The following is a 20,556-nucleotide window of genomic DNA, read 5'->3' on the forward strand; positions in this document are numbered from 1 at the left end:
TTTTTTCCAGTGAAGGATATTTGGCAACGCCTGAAGGTTTATACGGCCGACGGCGTTTTTCCTTAGCACGGCAGGACAGACACCAACGTCTAATTAACAGGTGGGAAAAATCCTAGCCATGTGATCTGTGCCAAAACGTTCTACTATCTAAAACATCAACTGAACAAGGATACTCTTGACTATGCCACGCGTGCTCTCCTTTATTTCATGCTATATTTTAAACTACCCTTCGCAGTAATCACTATTTCTGGCTCATATCAGACCCAACCCTTCAGGTGATTCGACGGTTCTTGTGTCAGAGCGACGTGCGATATATAGCATCGATTCGTTCCATAATTTCTGATACTTGTCATTTTTTCGAATTTTGAGATCGCCTTTCCGTTGTCACGAGACTGAAGAATTCATGTACCTTTTGACAAAAAAAATTCAATGTAATAAAGGCGTAGTTTTTAAGAGGAAAAATGTAGCATTCGATACTGATATCGAAACTGCACTCGAATGCGATATTTTTCCTCCGTCAAATGTGGGACATGAATACTCCAGTCTCATGACAACAGACGTGCGAGCTCAAAATTCGGAAACAAGGAAACGATGATGAGTAGCTGAAATTTTGGAACGAATTGATGCGATATATCGCACGTCGCTCCAACACAAAAAATGGCAACCGTCGAATCACCTTAAGTATTAAGTGCTTCATCTATTGATGAGCCAGGAGTGAGCAAAAGGCATCGTAAAATCTAGTCCATTTATGCCTATACTGCCGTGCTAAGGAAGAACGCTGTATGAACATTCGAGAGTTGCCAAATTTTCTTCGATAAAATGTTTATTTTTAAGGAAAGTTATGGATATTTTTCCTTGAGATTTTCAGAAACTTGAGATGAAATTGCGAACAAAATTGTTTTAAAAAATTAAAAGGAAAAAATATTCATAAGTTTACCGGGAAATTCGTGTTATATCGAAGGAAAATTGGCAATGCCTAAAGGCTCATACGGCGTTTTTCCTTAGCTCGGCATCCCCCCGTCTCGGAAGTATTCCCCGTCTCGAAAGCATCCCCCGTCTCGAAAGAGACTTTAACGTAGAGTAGAAAAGTAGTCAACGCCTAAGATTATCTCAATCGAGCGTCGTCAGTTCTAATTATAAGTGATTACGAACCCAAGGGAAGTTTAAGGTCAATATTCAAGATTATCTATGGTGAGAAACGTCATCTCCCAAGATTTTAAATTCATTTGTTCATTTATTTGCACCGTCGCACTGTCGTGGAGGATAGAAACATCTTCGAAGTAATTGACGCGGTAGCTATACAACTTTGACGGAAGTTCGATGTTTTAAAGCCAAGAGCCAAGCAACAAGCAACGTTAATCAATCCTATAAGTGGAATATGATTCATTTTTGTACAATTGCCTTTTTTTAATGTCAGAAGGTACGCTCTTTGAAGAGATACGACGTATCTTAATATCCGCGATGCCGCCAGTCTCCTGTCACATATTGCTTTTCCGCACAAAATTTCGCATGCTTCTCCTTTGTTCTTTTGACATTATTCTCCTACAATTTTGCGCAAAAATGTCGAGCAGTAATCATTTGAAAAATACATGAAAGCAGAAATTTTCAAATACCGGAATGGAGATCCATGGTTTTGTGGTTTCACCATCTAATCGACCAAAGATGATTGTGTAAGCTCTTCCAAGCGCTTTTTCGTTATCGTTTGATAAAATAAAACAGGAGCGAAGATTTTGAAACGCCGCAAATGGGATTGACGTTTTTGTATGGTTTTACTTGCGTAAAGAAGTGTACATTATGTAGATTTAGACTTTCGGCCCTCACGGACTCAGTCAAAGGCAATTTTTGGGTATCTTCTGAAAGTAAAAATGAGGGGAAGAGAATAAAAAAAAAATCCCCCGTATTTACCAGGGTATCAGTATATCCTAAGAAAAATAGCACCCATGAGAAGTCATCCATCCGTCTTTGGAACTCTCAATCTCAAGTAGATTACATTTTGCAAAAAGGAACCACTATCTCTGGCTCTTCCATAAAAGCACCTTTCTGCATAGGGAAACCAATGGCAGATACGTTGTTTCTTTAATGAGCCAAAAATAGTGGTTCCTTATTGCAAAATGTAATCCAAGTGGAGGACGACCACACAGATTCACAACGACCATACACCTAATCTGGTTTGGGGGCTCCTCTCGTTATCAACCGCTTTGTAATATATCCTCCGGTTCCTTTTTCAATTAAGTAAACGATAATTACAACGAGCATTGAAATCGAGTGCGGTCCTCACTCACTATCAATCAATCGTTGTCAGTCATTTTGTAAAAATCACACCTTTTTTTAACACCGGATGGATAGCGAAGCGATCAGCGACGCGACAGCGCACAGTGGATCGAGTCAACTCGACAGGTCGGACATGAAATTTTTGACTAAACCTGTAAATTTCGATGTTCATTTCGTCAAATTTTAGACTTTAAGAGGTGCGTCTAGAAGACAATTTTACGAGGAAACCAATGAAATCACTTTTAGAACGTCAAAGTTTTGTATAGACGGAGTTATTGGCGTTTAAAGTTTCCAAATTTTGTCCGGCCTCTCCTATTGACTCAATCTATTGTGCGGCGCGCCGCGCGGGGCTGCCGAGATGTGTAAATGTTGCAACAACGCCAGCCTATGTAAACAATCAAATGTAAATATAACCTGTATCCTGTATTATCAATGAAAAATCGTGGGATCTCAATCATCTCAATCCGTAGTAAGATCCAAACGAATTTACCGCTATTATTTTACTCAGTTTTTCCACGCTTTCAGCTTTTTTCGTTCTGCATTATGTTTTTGCTCGAGTGTTTCATCGTTTTTCTGAACCGAACTGAAGACAAACCGTACTTCAAACAGTGTTTTCTCTTCATCAAATCCCCCAACTAGATGGGCTTCCACCCACGTATCAATGATGATTTTGTAATACCCTTCTCGTCTTCGTGTTTCTTTTTTATTTCGTAACGAAGTTCAAAAGATGGGATTTATTAAATCATTGACGGTTGTTACTCTGAGTGCTTCAATTTTTATTCTAACATGCACAACCATTGTTCACCTTGTGTTCTTCCTCTCGTCCCTGCCGGATACTGTGAAGGATTTGAATCTTCAAGAATATCAAAGGCGTGGTAAGTTCAACAAATCTTCCTAACATATGTTAAGCAATCACTAAATCTCTCACACCAATATATTCTGCTGAAGAAACCGCATTTTTTTCCATTGTACCTATGTCTTATTAAGGTGGTTTAGTTGTTCCCGGGTGATCTTTATCACAAAATCATCATGCATCCTTTGACATCTGTGCTAGTAGAGCATGATGTTTTGATTTTCATTTGGCTGATAACTTTGTGGAAGTGGGGGGAGAGGGATTGCTTTTATTGACAGAAACCACAACGGTATGGAACTATTGGTGACAGTCACCAGTTGCATCAACCCCCCCAATTTTGATATTGGTGATACAGTGGAGATGCTCACAACCTCTCACTGAACATAGCGTATAAACTCTAGCTATGACTTGCTGTTATTGTCAACATTCGTATCTTTAGTTACAAGTGGCCCTTCATAGTGTACATTTAAAATATCACCATCTGACAGCAGTGATTGCTAAGCAAAATCGGTCTCATTTCATGAAACTCTAAAGATTTTAGACAAACCTTTTTTTGGGGGGAAGGGGGGGGGGGGTAATCACACAATCAACAAACTCAATGATTGTTTTTAGCTGTGTGGATGTTGAAAAAGACACTGGCGGTGAAAACATAATATTTATTTTCATTTAAATTATTTTGAAATTGCCTATGTTTCACTGCTGCAGGCTATGTGCTCTTCCTTAACTGGTCGCCGTAACGAAGTCTCAGGCTGCAAAGCTATTTTAATGTAGCGGAGAGTTATAGGACAACTTTATGAATCTTTAATTAGTCAAACATTTTTGTGTCCTATGTTTGCGTGAAACTTTACAAGCAAGAAACTATCTCACTTATTCATATTGTTACTTTGTTATAGGAGGCGGAAAATCCATATTCTCTAACATTTTCATGAATATCATGACCAATGTGACATTGATATGCGTTTTCATACTTCAGCATTCATTCTTGATTCAGCCAATGAAAACCATTGCTAAGAAACTAAGTGTCCCTGTTTTGGAGCGAAGCTTTTACAACCTTGCATCAAGTATAGCATTATTGGTAATAAAACCATCTTTTAATTATACCTAAACCTTACAATTAGCCAATCAAATTAAACCACCCCTTTCATTAATTTTACTAGAACTGGGGAAAGAAAAGAATAGACAAAAGTCACATCAGTCTGAATGCAACTATCATCAGTTGGCCCATTGGTAAGCATGCAAATGTCTGTTGAAAGATGCAATTTTTGGATGTGACATTTGTCTATTCTTTTCTTTCCCCAGTTCTGTGTATCGTACAGTCCATTTGCCTGTGTCATCTTTGTTTTGTAGCTGAGACTTGATGCAACTTCCCACTTTCTAATTATGAGTTGGTCAATGATGAACCTCTCCAAAAAAAATGTATGAAGTTTTTCTATCCGAGTCGCAAAGTTGTTGCCATTTTCTCATCAAAGCATTACGAGAAAAGAATCAAAGATTGTAAAGAGGCTTCACAGCTCCTATCATTTACCAGAAATGAGATCATAGCAATGAAAATCACTGGTTCTCAAGAAAACTTGTGGTTTTGGAAAACTCTTTGTTTTCAAAAAACATGAAGAACATACCAAATTTTCTTAAAATTAACAAAAAAAAAAACTGACTCAATAATTTTTGCATAACTTTAATCTTTATTTCTGATTTTTTTTTTTTTTACCATTTTCAGACTCTCATTTTTTGTTGGAAAAAGAATCCCTCTTACGCTTTATGGTACATAGATGTTCAAAATAATCACACTCTAAAAACAGTGTATATATCTATTCACACCATTACATGGCTGATAATATATGTCGGTATTGTTTGTATGGATGTGGCTGAACTTTTTGGCATCAAGCAAGTAAGTATTCTCACATCAAGACATGAAAATACTAGAGAATGGAAAACTGAGAACAACTGAAAACGATATTTTTCCCATAGTCAAGAAATAATATTTTGCTGTTAATCATCTACATTACTTAATTGCTTACAGCAGAATATTTAAACCGTAGTTTCATAGTCGAGACTAAAATGATATAAGTATGTATACTTAAAAAACAAACAATTAATTTTACATGGAATTGTTTGTTCTAACAATTCAACCTAAAGTCTACCCAGAAGTTCAGAAAGTACATAGACTTTGAACTGAAAAATTATGGTTGGCCCAGAGAAAAATGAAGGTACTACTTCAAACAAATAATATAATTTGTTGATAGTAAGAGAAATATTCAACTTAATTTGATCAGGTTGAAGATAAAATCCGGATTGATTGGACATCCAAGAAAAGGGAATGCATTGAAAACCGCTGTTTCAATTAATTTCTATCACAACAGTTCTTATTTTAAGGTTGTGTAAGTCTGCAATTACTTCATCCAATTAATTTTTCGAAACTTTTTCGCTATAGGTCATTAAGTACTTGCGAGATGAGCCCAAATTCTTTGAATGTAAATCTAGAGGTCTTGTGAGGTTTCAAAAACACATGCGCCATCCTAGTCTTGTCGGATTTCTCATAATTCTTTGGGTGTTTCCGTTTATGAGGTAAGAATCCATGTACAGTATGATTTATTTTATGTAAATGTAATTTCTAACTGACGATCTTACAGCTCCCCTTACAGTGTTCAATTTTTTAAGTGAGAATATTCCCAAATTAGAAATGATCAACTGTCATGATTTTGTATTAGCAACTGATTTACACGAAGTATCATCGAGTATTTTGTCGTCAATGAAATATTTTGCAATGCTATTATTCAAATTAAAAGCAAAAATTTTCAATGTGTAGAGCAAAATTTTCCTTCCTTTATTAAGAATTTGAGGATTAGTTATCCTAACAAACTCTCATTTTCTGAAAGTTTCACACAAAGGTCGACAGTTTGCAGTGAATTGTATTGACCAATATTCTAGCCCTCTTGAAGTGTTTGAAGGAGCAAAAAGTATGCAGGGACCAAAAAGTTACCATCATTCTAGAACCTGACAGAAAACTTAAAATATGCACCGAGTGAAATCAGACAAATTTTTGAATTTTGTGTGGAAAACAAGATGTTTCTCAGTAGATTTAGAAAGTTCCTATTTTGACGGTGTAAGTTCTCGACCATGTATTTCGGTTTGTGACGTGGCAGACTTCCTGTCATACTTTATTTTTCAAATGGAAAACTACTCAATAACAATTCCTAAAAACTGCTGTGATTTTTCTTCCCTTAACAGAGAAAATTCTGCAAAAACTTCAAGGAATGATGTTGCTTTGTTCCCCTTTAAAAAAATAAAATAAGAGGGAAGATTTTCAAACACCGAAAACGAGATACGTTGTTACGGACTTACACCATCGATATGTTTCCCAGGTCCAAGGAGTTCATTAATTTTTCAAGACAGCTTTTAAATAGGATGGAACATAAGTAACGTTACATTTTTTTTATTTTCTTTTCTCAAAAAGGTTTTGTCAATCTCCGTGGAGCATTGGAAATCCTTATGACTAGATCATGATAACTCCCTGTGAGTGGAGCAAGAATACATCAGTATTTTTCTCTTTCATTTTTCTAGGGACAAATAGATGATATTTACTTGCTGTGACTGATTTTTTTGGTTTTTGTTTGGTTTCAGTATTGACAGACTTCTCCTAGCCTCTCTTTGGAGTATATATATGATCATTGCATGGAAACCAGACATTGGTGATTACAATTATCTCTTAAGACAGCAACTGATAAAAAAACTCTCCTAACGCTGTCATAAACAGTAGAGGATTTGTGACCTTCATCTCCATTTTATTACATAATCTGGAAACCTTATCAATGAATCTACAAACAAATGGATCAATTTGCCAGTTTTTAATGTTATACAATTTAATTTAAGGCTTACTGAAATTTCCTTATTTTTCTTTTTCTTTCTTTTCCAAGAAGTCATAGCTTCTGTTTGATAGATGCTGGTTTGCCTAATTTACTCAGAAGGCTTGTTACGTTATTCTAGCAAAGGATGGCACCAGAAAATTCACTCAAAATACATTGGTTAAGAGAGAGAGTACCATTTTGTTTGACATAAGTCATCATTTTAGAAGACCGGCATAGTGACTCAAAACTGAAAATGACCGAATGGTGGTTTCAGTACTCTTTTAAGGATAGAAATACTGGTAATTGATTTTCTTTAATAGTTTCTAATTTTAAGAAATATCAACTTTGAAACTCCCAAACTACGTATCTGGTTTGCGGTGTTTCAAAATCTTGCTCCTATTTTATTTTTTTGAAGGTGAACAAATCGGTATCTTTCCTTGAATTTTTCACAGAATTTTCTTCACTCAAAGAAGAAAAATCTTGAGAGTTTTGCAGACTTGACGTTCAGTAGTTTTCCATTCAAAAGATAAAGTATGACAGGAAGTCTGCAACGTCGCAAACCGAAATACTTGGTTTGGAAATTTCATCATCAATATTCAATTTTTATGGCTGCCCTTGTCATTTCTACCAAGAGTCTAAAAATTACATTTCTCTAAAAACGTTTCCTATGATTTTAAAAATTTTGAACTGCAAATTCTTATGAATTTTTAATGAGTGATACAATTAAAGAGACTTGTGTACGAGAAAAAATTCTGATTGAAGGAACCCTTGTTTTATGATATTTTAAATTGTTTTTTTTACCAGGACATAATAAAAGCCCATCATAGTATTACAAGCTCATATTCAGAATTGTCCATACTTATCGTTAGCAGGTACTGAGTTATTTTGAAATTTCAGTTTTCATCTCTAGGAAGTTTAATTTGAGAGTGGATCAAAACTTTAGATTTTTTGATTTCTTTGTGTCACTTTAATTTCGTAGGTGACTCATGGTCATACCATAGTAAGTACCTCCTTTGTCATTCATGGCTCCACTTGAAAGATCCGAGTTGTTAGGTTTGGGTCTTGGGTCCTCTACCATTCTCCATTCAACCATTCTTGCCCAAAACTGCCACTTAGATAATGTTGATTTTGAGATTTTTCAAGTGTTTGTTGCTCGGGTTCTTAGAATCCCAGAAAGATCCTGGACTTATCAAAAGACTTCTTCTTTTTGATTAATGCACGTAAATAATTTGCTGCAAACCCCCCACGAGTAAAAGCTACTTTCTCAGTCCAATTGTTAGCGTAAAATCTACGTACCACCGTCATATAATTTTAATTTATCAGTGTAATACATCGTGATAACTTTAAACTTGATACTCCGCCAAAGTAACTTCTTTTTCCTTTCAATTGTGTTCATGTATAAAAATATTTATTTATAGTTCTCCATTCCTATGTTTGTTACTTGTAAGATAGAGATCTTGTCTGAAAAAAGATTAATTGTGTACTCTAAGCTGATCTGAACTGTTCCTTAAATTTAACTTGAGACCGTGAAGATCCTGGTGTTAACTGTTTATTTCTTACCTAACAAGATATTTAAAGTGTTAGCAATTGATGTATATAATTTTTTATTTATGCCTCTGTTTGTTTAAAATATATTCCTATTTTGGGAATTTCTGTTCAGAATTCTTCTTTTATTTATGCAATAGCTATGGGCCACCTGACAAAGTGTAAATGAAGCACTTCACATTATATTTTTCCTTCAAAATTTCACGAGGAAAATGAATAAAATAACAGCAAGTCTGGAAAGCAACTCCTACACACGGCAAAAATACCAATGACGTCATTTGTATAATCTGACTTTCATTCGATATTTTTTAAAATGCTTATTAATATCTCATTCCAGAGTTTGTTTCCAAACTTCCTGTTATGTATAAAGTGTTTCCTTCTCAAGATTTTGAAGAGAGAACATGCAACTTTTTTCCAGACCTTGTCGGATGGCTGATTCCTTTTTCCCATAAAATTGACCCAAAATGTCAAGTAAAATGTTGAATCCACTCAACAGTCGAAAACAAGTTTTTTCTACCTCACTATTTCATGAATCATGTGTCCTACTTGTGAACGGCAAAAGTAAGGAGGCCAACACCTTTGCTCTAAGCTCACAATTTAGATGATAAAAATGTATTTTGGATTTGGGCACATATTTGTTGCATTGTGGATTTGTTCCAGATTTTCTAGCATATTTAATTTTTTCATAGATAAGTGATCGGCTTTTTTTTTAAAATTAATTCTGATTTTTTTCTCCTTTTCTGAAAAATCTTGCAAAGATTGTTGACAGAAATTGTGCTTATCATGCTGCACAGGTTCCATGAATGATCCAGTTTGCCTCCACTAAAATCTCAATCCCATCTTGCTCAATTTATGACATGCGATCATAAAATTTTGAACAAATATTCTTTATAGAAGCAAAAGATAGTACCTTAATTTGTGTTTATTTTTATTCATGATCTGAAGTACTTTTCGGCCCGTAGAGTCATCATCAGGCATATCGAAAACCAAACAATCATACAAAGCAGAAACAATATACTAACAAGTATAACATAGTTAGAAAATCTACATAGGAAATATTGGAAAAGCTTACATTGATTCAATTCTGATACGAGAATGACACGCAGAGACATGATGACATTATGTTCAAATTTTCTCTAGGATATGAAATAATTAGAAAATTTATTCTTCAAAAAGAAAAAGACACTAGCAGAGCCCCAATAACCTTCTTGTACTTACCTACCTCCTGAAATGTAAATGGTTCACTTTAATTTCCCAAAGTGTTTAAATAGTTTTAAGCTCTGTACTGAAAACACCTCTGAAGAGCCCAAATGATGGTTCGTAATTAAAACTCCCAATGACACTTGGAGTTCACGATAAGTCGATGGTGAAACTGCAAAAATGCGTATCTCGGTTGCTGTGTATCGAAATCCCTGCTTCTATTTTATTTTCCAGGAAGGGGCTAAACCAATATCTTAGTTTGAGGTTTTTACAGAACACTCTTCAGAAAAAGAGGAAAAATCACTGCAATTTTTAAGAAGTGACGTTCTTTAGTCTTCCATGTAGAAAATAAAGTATGTCAGGAAGTCTGCAACACCGCAAACCGACATATATGCATTCCTGCAGTTTCACATGGAAATGTATTTACCTTCTTCCAAAATAATTCTGAAATGCCCCAGAGGACCGTCTGTTTCCATTCAGGACTGAAATTATAATACTCCAAAAGGCAGATCCGGATCAGTCCAGATTGCGAAGAACGTTTCCCTGGACGTGCCTTCAGAATGCCTTCGAGTCCTTATCTCTCAAAAGTCCCAAGGCATTTTGCTCCGTCATGATGGTGCGCACTCTCGTCCAAGCGCCTTCTTTTTGAAATATAGCGCCAGTTCTGAATGGGCGCGAGCCAATCAGTTTTCACTGGTTTATGATGATTTCCGGCAGTTGCCAATCCGCTGAATCATGATTGAGGTTATGTTTATAGTTTATCTGCTAGAACTTTTCGGTGCGGTTCCGTCGAATTTTGAATTATTTTAATTTACAGTGATATTGTCGTCAAATTGTTTTTATTTATATCATGGCTATGATGGATGTACAATCTGGAGACTCATTTGAATCCTTCACTGGGTTGGATGCCAATGATTGGCTCAATGCCTCAGTTCGCACTGGTGTAAGTACATACTCACGGAGACATTACAAATTTTACTAGTTAAACTGTTAATTATTCTCGTCTTTTGGCCTATTGCGGAAAACTGCACAGAGTTTGAAGTATTCAGAGCCCTGAATGTAATTATCATTAGATCTTACCTTCCCAACACAAATGTCAATTTTCTTATTTGCTGTATCATGCGCCAGAAAGTCTGTAATTATTTGAGATATTTCAAGTTCTTAGGCATTTTTGCATCCCCTGCAGAACTGTCTTAGAGAGAGATGACTGATACTTTCTTGACTGTTTTTTTGGCGCCGATCGACATTGCCCCATTGGACCATATCAATCCTCCTCAGAATTGAGATCTAATCAACACTAATTTTCGCAATTCATACAATTATCCTCTGAAAAATACTTACTGATAGAGATGTCGCATTAGAAGGGCTGATAACTTCTAATGGCACCGAAATTTTGTGGGAGAGCGGAATGAAAATAGAAATTTTGAGGAACCGAAAGAGTTGTTGCATTGAAAGAATTTTACAGAGGAGTCACACTTAAAGTACAATACGCCAGAAGGGCTTGATAGGGCGTGACTTGTGTGTGGACGAAATTCACTCATCCCTAATGACTAGATTGACTTTGAATGAAAAAGTTAGAGATTTAAGAAAATGAGAAGAGGTATCGTTGTGGTACTACAGTGCACGCGATAAGAGAATTTGTCATTTTTGAGATTTTGCATTATGGTACATTAGAATGGCTGATATATCATTGAATGATAAGGGGTATTGCATTGATGGCTCAGGTGGAAAACTGGGTTATCCCCATTTGCGCAGTTGCAAATCTCACTCTATTTATTGTTTCAACTTGAAGCTATCTAGATTCTTGTGTAGAAATTGTCACAGAAAATGTTATGGAGATATTTTAGTTGGTTTTCTTTCATCAAATTAGAGGACAGTTGGAGATTCTCGAAAGGTGTCATGAAGATAAGCATCTTTGAACATTAGCCATCAATGTGTAATTTGATCATATCAATATGATTAATTATAACATCTATAATTTAAAATCAATTATTTATATTTTCAATTTCAGACAACTCTAATGGCTGCCGAGTATGACGGAGGTGTAGTTATTGCTGCTGACTCTCGCACAACTATGGGGTAAGCATTCAACCAGTTCAATGTTACTAAGGAGCCCATACTTTGTCCAAATAAATGGCAAAAATATTCAAAATCACTTATCTATATCCACACTGAGAGAAGCACTTTACTAGTAAACTTTGACAAAAGATCCAGTCTATTTTTCTCCTCCCTATTTTTCATTAATAGAACAAAGCCTCACTTTGTTGGTTTCATTATTCCTGAGCATGTTGTCTGCTCTCCTAACATGGTAGAATCCAATTTTTATTCTTGTGAGTCATGCCTGAATGTTTAAAGAACAAAGCCCAGCAAAATTGCCAGTGCGTTTTTTATGTCTTGTATCTTTTAAGGTGCAAGAAAGATATTCAGGTCACTTCTGATTTGTCTGTGACGAAACTAAGGTGTCCGTCAATAGTGTCTAAAATTTTTTCTACTGATGAGAACATGATGTAGAACCAACCATTTATAACAGACACGGGTCTCCTGATTCAGTTTTTACGCAATGTTTATTTCTTTCAAATCTTTTGCAGGTCATATGTGGCAAATCGAGTAACAAACAAGCTATACAAAATTACGAATAATATCTACAGCTGTCGCTCTGGCTCAGCTGCTGATACTCAGGCGATCAGTGACATTGTTTCATACCATCTTGGATTTCACAGGTTTGGAAACTTTAATATTATAAATATACCAAAGCATGATAATTGTAACAGTGCAGGGAGCTCAATATGTTGGCCTGCTGAGGTACAGTGGTTGTAATACTTGCACTATGTTTAAAAGGTCCTATTGTTAGGTTCAATTCCTGGTCAGGTGACCTGAGTTTGCTGATCTCGGACAATACTCTCATAGGGCCAATGATGATTTTTCTGAAGGGTGATGTTCACAAATATTGAAGTTACATGTCGGCATAACACAGACATACTATTTTTTATTTTTTATTGACCAAATTCACGATCATTTGAGTATAATTCTACCATGTGTGCAGCTGACCCAACTGTAATGAAAAAAGAAAGAAAAACTAGCACCCCTTTGAAATGTGTTGAGAATTCTCAGAATTATTAGCATTTTTTTTATCAAAGCTTTGAAGAAACCCGTTAAGAATATTGCAAAAAATATGTTCCACAGAAACTCGAGAGGGAAACAATTTGAGAACAGTGCACTTTCTAAACCCCAGTTTCTGTAATGAGAATGCATTGTTGAGTACATTCGGCATTTGTTTCAATGTTGAACTGTCATTAACAAGAATAAGAGAAGCTGATGAAATAAATTAGGATGTGCACTAATCAGCATTTGCAATACTTAATAATGTGAAATTATTCTCTCTGTCATCTTACAGTATAGAAATGGGAGAGATGCCTTTAGTTGAAACTGCTGCTAACATATTTAGAGAGATAATCTACAATTATAGAGAATCTTTAATGGCAGGCATCATTGTAGCTGGTTGGGACAATCGCAAAGGTGGCCAAGTAAGAGATTTTTTTATTTTATTTTAAGGCTCTGTAAGTTTGGACAAAAACTTATTGTTCTGAACAATATAAAAGAAAAGTTGGACATGTTTTCGGGCAAGGAGGAAATAGTTATCTTTTTACATCGTTGCCCACAATCAAGGAGTCCGTTTACAAATTTCTTGCACAAATGCAAAGCTTGCTGTTATGCAAAAATCAGTTGTTCTGAAATTAAATTTTGCAAGAAACACGTTAGTGTACACAGTTTCATTTTTAATCCCCTCCTAAGCTCATGAAACCTCTACAGTTTAGTTTGCAGGAGAGACGCATGACATGATCATGAGAGAGCACACTTCCACCATGCAGTCAAATTTTCTTTTCCGTAATATAGCTATGAATACACACTGGGCTCTAGGCCATAAATTACTTCCTGAAAACTTTGAGTCTCCTCTTTAAGGCGGAAATTCCTGCTCAGATTTTAGCCCTATTACCTACTACACAGAGAATTGTATGAATAGGGCTCCACATTAACCTTTAGACTGCTGTTTAACCATATCCTGCACCATTATTGTAACTTCAAGTTCAAAAGCTTTTTGGGAGCAGTGAAGTTGTTCTCAAAAAAAGGTCAGAAGCATCATGTTATTCCTTACATAAATTTACATTAAATGATGTGGTACAATTGAATGCATTGCTGCAAAAAGGGGACTCAGGCGAAAACCTAGTTTTCAATAAATTGCGCTTGAATGTTTACTTTGTTTCTACAAACACACAAGTGATACAATTGCGCAACCTAAGATCAATTCCAAAGTAGAATATGTTCGAGTTTGAAGTTGTTTTTTTTTAAAACAAAGTTCGTCAATGTTAGGTAGATGCAATGAGAGGTACGAAATTCCAGTTTTGGCGCATTTTTATAAAATATTGAATAATTTGTTCCTTTGACCATCCTTAGTTCAAAAGGTTTATTATGTTCTCTGTCAGGGAAATCATTAGTGGCTCTACCTGTCCCAAATTTTGAGTTTTGCTAGCTTAAGCTCAATATGTATCCTGCTCAATGAATGGAATCCTTTAATTTTTTTAACCACCCTCTTTCTCAGGTATATATGGTCCCTCTTGGAGGAATGATAATGCGACAGAAGGTAGCAATTGGTGGTTCTGGTAGCACATATATCTATGGTTACATAGATCAGGAGTACAAAGAAGGCATGACTAAAGAGGAGTGTATCAATTTCTGTAAAAGAGGTTTGTTTCATCATCTTTATATTCGATTTCCTAAACCCTTAAAGGAAGATTCTGTCCATGTTTTGGCTTGAGAAATTCTTAGTAGAAAATTAGAGCTCAAGCCCATTTTTAAAAAATTCCCTGTATAAATTTAAATTGATTCATCAAGTACCTACCAGGGAGGATATGAACGAGAAATTTCAGGGAACTACGAATGACTGGAAAGCATCAGGGAATGTCAGGATATTCAATTTTAAACGTATACTTGGTAACCACTGAATTTTAAATAATCTTTAATGGGGAATGTAGCTGCAAAAGTGTTGCAGCTGTCATCTCAGATCGTTTGAGTTTTGAAATCTTTAACTTGGTGTTTGGTTATTCCAGTGTTGGAACAAATATATATTAGGGTGGTTTTTATTTTTCGAATTTTCAAAAATAAAATTCTTCCCCTCCCCTTTAAATGTTTTGAAGTATCACACTTTTTAGGGTACATTTTAGTGCCTCAATAAAATTATTATTCCTCTTATTGAAAATTTTAGTTATCAGCCACTTTCAAAGGAACCACTTTTAATATCAATGTCTAATTTTCAGGTATTGAGTTGGCCATTACTCGAGACGGTTCCAGTGGTGGCGTTGCAAGAATCGGTATCATCAACAAGGACTCTCTCAATGAAAAAATGGAACGTAGAACCTTTACTGGTGACCTCCATCCTCGCTTCTATGAAGGTTAAGCAAACTTTTTTAGCCAATCCAAGCTGAATTTTTGGTTTAACCACCATGCATATAATTTAAGTTTAATTTTGTGAAGAAATAATCACGTAAGTTTTTTTCATGTATTTTTATAATTGTTTCATAGTTTTCAATAAAATGTGATAACACATTGAAAAGTATTCTAAACAATTTGTGCTCATTTTAATCACTGTTGGAGGGGCCTCTAATCAGGAGAGTCATGTTACAAAACTTTTCCTACAGATTTAAATCTGATTTCATTATTGTTCGATATTTTCATGGGCCTACCATGTTTCATGCACCTCCAATAGCTGTTCATGAAAAACGCTGCATTCAAACTATTTACTCAGCATACTAGTGTGCTCTGCGACTCCTTATCGCCACTGAAACCTGCATATTATAATGGTTACTTTAATTGCAGACCTTGGTCCATAAAGTTTTCAGATTCTTATGTTTTTCATTCTGATCTTAATGGCCTTCCCTAGATCGGCTAATCCGCATCATCTGTGCAAGATCAGCTGCCATCATGTATTATCCTTTTGAAAAAGAAAAGAAAAAATCAAATCATTGCAATTACTCTATAATGGCGCAATAAAAAATCCAGCAACTCCTCCAGGGAAAAAAATGGTAGATCAGATTCCAGAGTGCTGGAAATATCTGCAACACATCTCTAATGTTGCTTGAAACATTCTGGCTGATAATTGTACTCTGTGAGGACGTTAAATTTACCCCAGGAGTGTTCAAAATAACATTTGCAAGTTGTCATGCGGAGTGAAAGCATTCCAGATTGTTAACATGACTTCCTGTTTTTTGGATCATAAACACTGAGAGATAATTGAGGAGTAAGCTCTTACCAAATGGGACACCGTGATGAACCTGTATAATGGTTAGATCTTCATTTTTTATTTTTTTGGTTCATCACTCACTGCTTTATATCTAACTATGACCACTCAAATTAAAAAGCTATGGTTAAAGAACACTGCAGGACTTCAAGAATCCAGAAAAAACCAGGTTATCGAAATATCATTGGACTGTCTTTTCCCCACGAAAGGCATCATACTTAAACAACAAACTATACCTTTAAAATGGCTATCAGATGGTGAATCCGTGCACTTACTTGAACTTTTAGCGAGGGCAGAAGAAGGCTGAGAACCCAAGTAGACTTAACCTTAATCTTCTTTCGCCCATAAGTATTATTGTAGGCATAGAATCTACCGTCATTTGAGTATAGGAAACCTTGATAACAAGTCTCCAAAGCCGTTTTCTCATCACAGACACATTATTGAACAGTATGTGGCAAAGTGTGATCAGTGCAGAATGTAGGTTTAGATAGGAAGCTGCAAGGTCGTACCAAGTCAACCTTACCTGTATGTGTTTCAAAATATTATGGATTTCAAGCATTAGTTGGCCAATCTAAAGGTATACTTCATTGATTATAGTTAGTGATGATAATGAAAATGCTAAAATTACAATGGTTCCTATCAATGGAATCATTAATATTACTCAACGCTCAGATAATCGGGATTAATGGGTTGACTCTGATAAATGAGAAACGAATTATTAACAAATTTTTAATATTTTATTTATATCATCTTTGTTTGACTAATCTAATGAAGAATGCAGGAGAAAAAGAGTCAAGCTATTTTCTGTAACATTTTTATTAATTGTATTGATACTTATCCAGGAAAAAATTTGTACTTCATAGGATTCATGTAAAGAAAATTAATTGCGAAGATCTCCTCCCCCTCATGCTGATGTTTAAGCACAAAAAATCATCAAGAAAAACTACAAAATGATGCAATTAGAAAGGTTTGCGGTTCTACCGTGGCAAGTCACTTCTTTTAGTATGTTATTAAATAGGAGGTGTGTGTAGGTAACCGCCAGTAAAATGTAGGATATATATTGTTGTCAATGAGTAATTTTGAGTCCAAGTCGAAAGAGAAAGAAAAATAGGTAAAACCCAAGTAAAAATTTTTGTGCCACTCAGCAGATTATCCAGATATTTATAGTGAGATGTATTTAGTCTTAATTAAAAGAAAGAAAATAAAACTCATGCAATTATAGATTCAGAGATGTATTTGCCGCTCACGATCATCTCCTCTGGGCACGAACCTAGCTTTGTTTCCTCGTAAATTATAATGGTTAAATCTACTGTCTCATTTTTCTCCTGTTTCCTTCAAATGTGCTCCATGAGATTTTCTCAGAAACAAACAAAATCTAATTTTGTAAGTACATAAAATCTTCAAAAAGGAAAAAAAGAAAATAAATTTCAGAGTAAAAGAAAAAATGTTATCACTAATAAATTGAATGCATCATCCATTACATAATTTACAAAAGATTCTGAAGTAAAGAAATTAATGTATTTATACCTATATTACATATTTAACGACTGATTTTTTAACAATAACAACAGTAACAACAATTGAAAAAAACAAGAACAACTATTATGCCGAAAAGTGCGTTGACCTGAGATGAATCTTTCTCCTTTCATCGTTATTTGTCTTGGTACGAAATGTGGTTATAAGAGTATGAATAGTTATAAAAGTTCTCGTTGTGTCAAACATTCATAGCATAATAAACTGATGAATTAGGTTGTGAAGTCGGAGTTAGAGTTATGAGAGTTTCTTGGCTCATCGGAGGGACCGGAACTGAGTATAAAGGATCTTGTTGATAGTTAAGCGGCACACTCGCTGCTCCCTCTGGCACTCCTCGCTCAGCACAAAGACTAGTCTCTGGCTTAGACTTGGTGGGCGAAGATGTCACAGAAGACAAAGGAGAGCCTAAATTCGAATTTACACAGTTGTTAGGAGGGAGGCCAGGTCTAGTATGATCTACGTAAACCAAAGGTCCATAATTGTAGTAAGGAGGCGGTGGTTTAGGATCATAATAGGGCATTGCTGATGTCTGTGTGCTTCGCACAGAGATAGAGTGCTGGTTTTGCAAAATAGGACTCTCACTACGTCGTGAGGTTTGTAGATGTACTTGAACTGGACCACTGGTAGGATATGGCACACGGATTGTCTGTTGTTGACCCTGCTCCACATGAATTATTGAGGTAATACCAGATTGCGGAGCTTGTACCAAGTAGTGTGACGAAACCTCATGTTTGAACTGAGGACCCGGCGCAGAGAACCTCACTTGTTGACTAGCTGGAAGTGGAGAAAGATGCATTTGAACCATCCTCTGGTTTCTATAAATGGGACAATCTCGACTTGTTGCAAGAAGGTCTTGTTGGTACATTATGTTAGAAGCACGGGCAGAATAGCGATTTGCATATGGAATAGATTGATTAATCATACCCTCTGGACTAGATTCTGTGCTGGTAATCAGTTTATTCGGGTGATTTCTGGAATATGCTGTATCAGTTGTTATCAAAGTATTACTTGTATCACTGGTAACAAATGATTTTTGCTCTACTGTATAATATGGCCAGGTCATGTGACTCCCGATATTTGCTGGGTTCAGAGCAGCAGGTGGTTGTAGCTGGGATTGAATTTGTTGGATTATCTCTGTTGTTGAACCAAAGCGTGGTTTAATACCTCTGACTGATGGCCTCCGATGAAATCCATAATCATCATTATCCTCATCTGAATCTCCATTTGTGGATCCAGTGTATCTATTTTTGATCCGTTCGATACGACCTGCGTCTTGTTGCACAAACAATGCGAGCTCATCGTTGTTGCCAGCATCTGAGTTTCCTGCAGGTGTGCCAGCTATTACATCTGGCTGAGGTGCAAGTTTCGGGGGCTCAGTGCGCGCTCTGCCTAAAGCTTCATCAATATCGTTCACACTGTATTCAGAGCTCATGTTGGAATCAACACTTGCAACTGAATTTCTGTTCCCGCTCAGATTTAGTGAGAGTGGTCCATGAGGAGAGGACGGCTCAAAGTTACCAGAAACACAAGCAGTCAAAGGTGCTAAAGATGACAAAAATTGTTTCCTTGCCTCCGTTGATCCTTTTGTTACCGGGTATTTATTCGAAATATTTAATCCATTTCCAAGATCAGGAGCTGTTTGATAGACTGGTCTGTACAGAGAATGATGATGCTGGTCCGTGTTTCGTGTCCCTGCAGCGGAATTAGTATCACACTTTTCTGATTTTCTACTAAAAAGGTCAGTCAACTTTTTATAGGTGGAAGACATGGTTGAAGAAGTTGATGATGATTGAGTGGTCATCATTGGTTTTTCTACTTTTTCAGCCCTCTCAGGACTCAAAATTGTTGTTACTTCATTGGAGTAGAGAGGCTGAGTTTGTTGTGTCTGTCTATTCTCATTTTCCTCTTGTAGTTGAGACTTGCTTTGTTCAGGTTCATTTTGATTTGAGACTGCATTCTCTTCATCATCTATATCACAAGTTAGTTTCTTAATCCTTTCAGTCAGTGAGTTTTCACTGCCAATTCTTTTACATTTCCTTTTTCTATAATCTTTAGGGTATCTAATTAAACTTCTACGAAGACTATTTTTTTCAATTGTTTTCTTGAAAAGATTGTTTCCTAACAAACCATCATCATCATCGTCCTCATCATTTTCTATTGATGTGTATGTATGAAATAACGAAGAATTTGGCACAAATCTAGCGTAACTATTACCTAAGGAAGCCTCCTCTAAATCTGGGGATTTTTGTGCAAATTGGGGGGGTAGAATGAAGTTTGATGAAGGGAAGAGTTGACGCACAGCCGAGTTTGGTTTCAAACTTTGACTCGAGTTCAAAGTTCGTAGTTTTAAGCCTAAATTTCTTTCTAAAGAGTTTGGAGAAAGTTTTCCTTGGCTATACAAATTTGAAAACTTCGAAGAAGTTGTTTCAGGTACAAAATTTGGTTTTTCTTGTTCCTCATTCCTGAAATTTGGCTCTTCTTCTCGATGAAGATCCGGGACTTCATTGTTGCTCTGAAGACTCCTGACATGTGTTTCACTTGCTTTGGATTCTTGATTTATCGTTGAACTGATAGAACCAACTGAATCCTGGTCTCTCTCGAACTCTGAAATCAAAAAATTACAGAATCAGTCAATTTTTGTCCGTTTCCAAATCAAATAAATTAGTGATACTCAGTTAAATATCTTATCCTGATTCTGTGAATTGCCAACGCAAGGGTGCAGAATATTCTCGATCACGAAATCATGGTCCTGTGGCCTCTCGCGTGAAAATTAGGGTATCCTCCCCCTTTTTTTTACTTATCTCGATCAAATTTGAGGAGAAAACTGCTAGCACATTGTTTTCTGTGCCGGATACCTTTCAAGTGCGGTTCTTGGGGAAAGAAACTATCAAGTGCGTTGTTTTATATAGAGGACTAATTGAAACAAAACATCAAATTTTGGGGACGGCAAATCACAAAATTAGGATAGGCTATGAATTTTCTTCTGCACCCCTGATTGCCAAAAGGTCTATTAAAGG

General features: G+C 36.0%; 3 protein-coding genes across 3 annotated transcripts in view; 2 read left to right on the forward strand and 1 right to left on the reverse strand.

Moving 5' to 3' along the window:
• LOC109040849 (uncharacterized) overlaps nucleotides 1-8,631 on the forward strand; it is a 19,555-nt gene extending 10,924 nt beyond the window's left edge. Inside the window, exons 6-9 of the mRNA XM_019056935.2 lie at nucleotides 4,018-4,199; nucleotides 4,842-5,012; nucleotides 5,556-5,689; nucleotides 6,746-8,631. Coding sequence (XP_018912480.2) covers nucleotides 4,018-4,199; nucleotides 4,842-5,012; nucleotides 5,556-5,689; nucleotides 6,746-6,863 — 605 coding nt within the window. The 3' untranslated portion in view covers nucleotides 6,864-8,631. The remainder of the gene's footprint in view (nucleotides 1-4,017; nucleotides 4,200-4,841; nucleotides 5,013-5,555; nucleotides 5,690-6,745) is intronic.
• Nucleotides 8,632-10,441: 1,810 nt separating this feature from the next.
• Nucleotides 10,442-15,325, forward strand: Prosbeta1 (proteasome beta1 subunit). The gene is made up of 6 exons (XM_019056904.2): nucleotides 10,442-10,657; nucleotides 11,726-11,793; nucleotides 12,303-12,434; nucleotides 13,109-13,238; nucleotides 14,312-14,456; nucleotides 15,027-15,325. Exons 1-6 carry the CDS (start codon nucleotides 10,565-10,567, stop codon nucleotides 15,164-15,166), a joined length of 708 nt encoding a protein of 235 aa, XP_018912449.1. The 5' UTR covers nucleotides 10,442-10,564; the 3' UTR covers nucleotides 15,167-15,325.
• Nucleotides 15,326-16,721: 1,396 nt separating this feature from the next.
• LOC109040821 (uncharacterized) overlaps nucleotides 16,722-20,556 on the reverse strand; it is a 33,912-nt gene continuing 30,077 nt past the window's right edge. Inside the window, exon 3 of the mRNA XM_072300698.1 lies at nucleotides 16,722-20,143. Within this exon, the coding sequence (XP_072156799.1) occupies nucleotides 17,721-20,143 (2,423 nt within the window). The 3' untranslated portion in view covers nucleotides 16,722-17,720. The remainder of the gene's footprint in view (nucleotides 20,144-20,556) is intronic.

The sequence above is a fragment of the Bemisia tabaci genome, chromosome 5 (assembly GCF_918797505.1).
Source record: "Bemisia tabaci chromosome 5, PGI_BMITA_v3".
NCBI classification, from domain to species: domain Eukaryota; kingdom Metazoa; phylum Arthropoda; class Insecta; order Hemiptera; family Aleyrodidae; genus Bemisia; species Bemisia tabaci.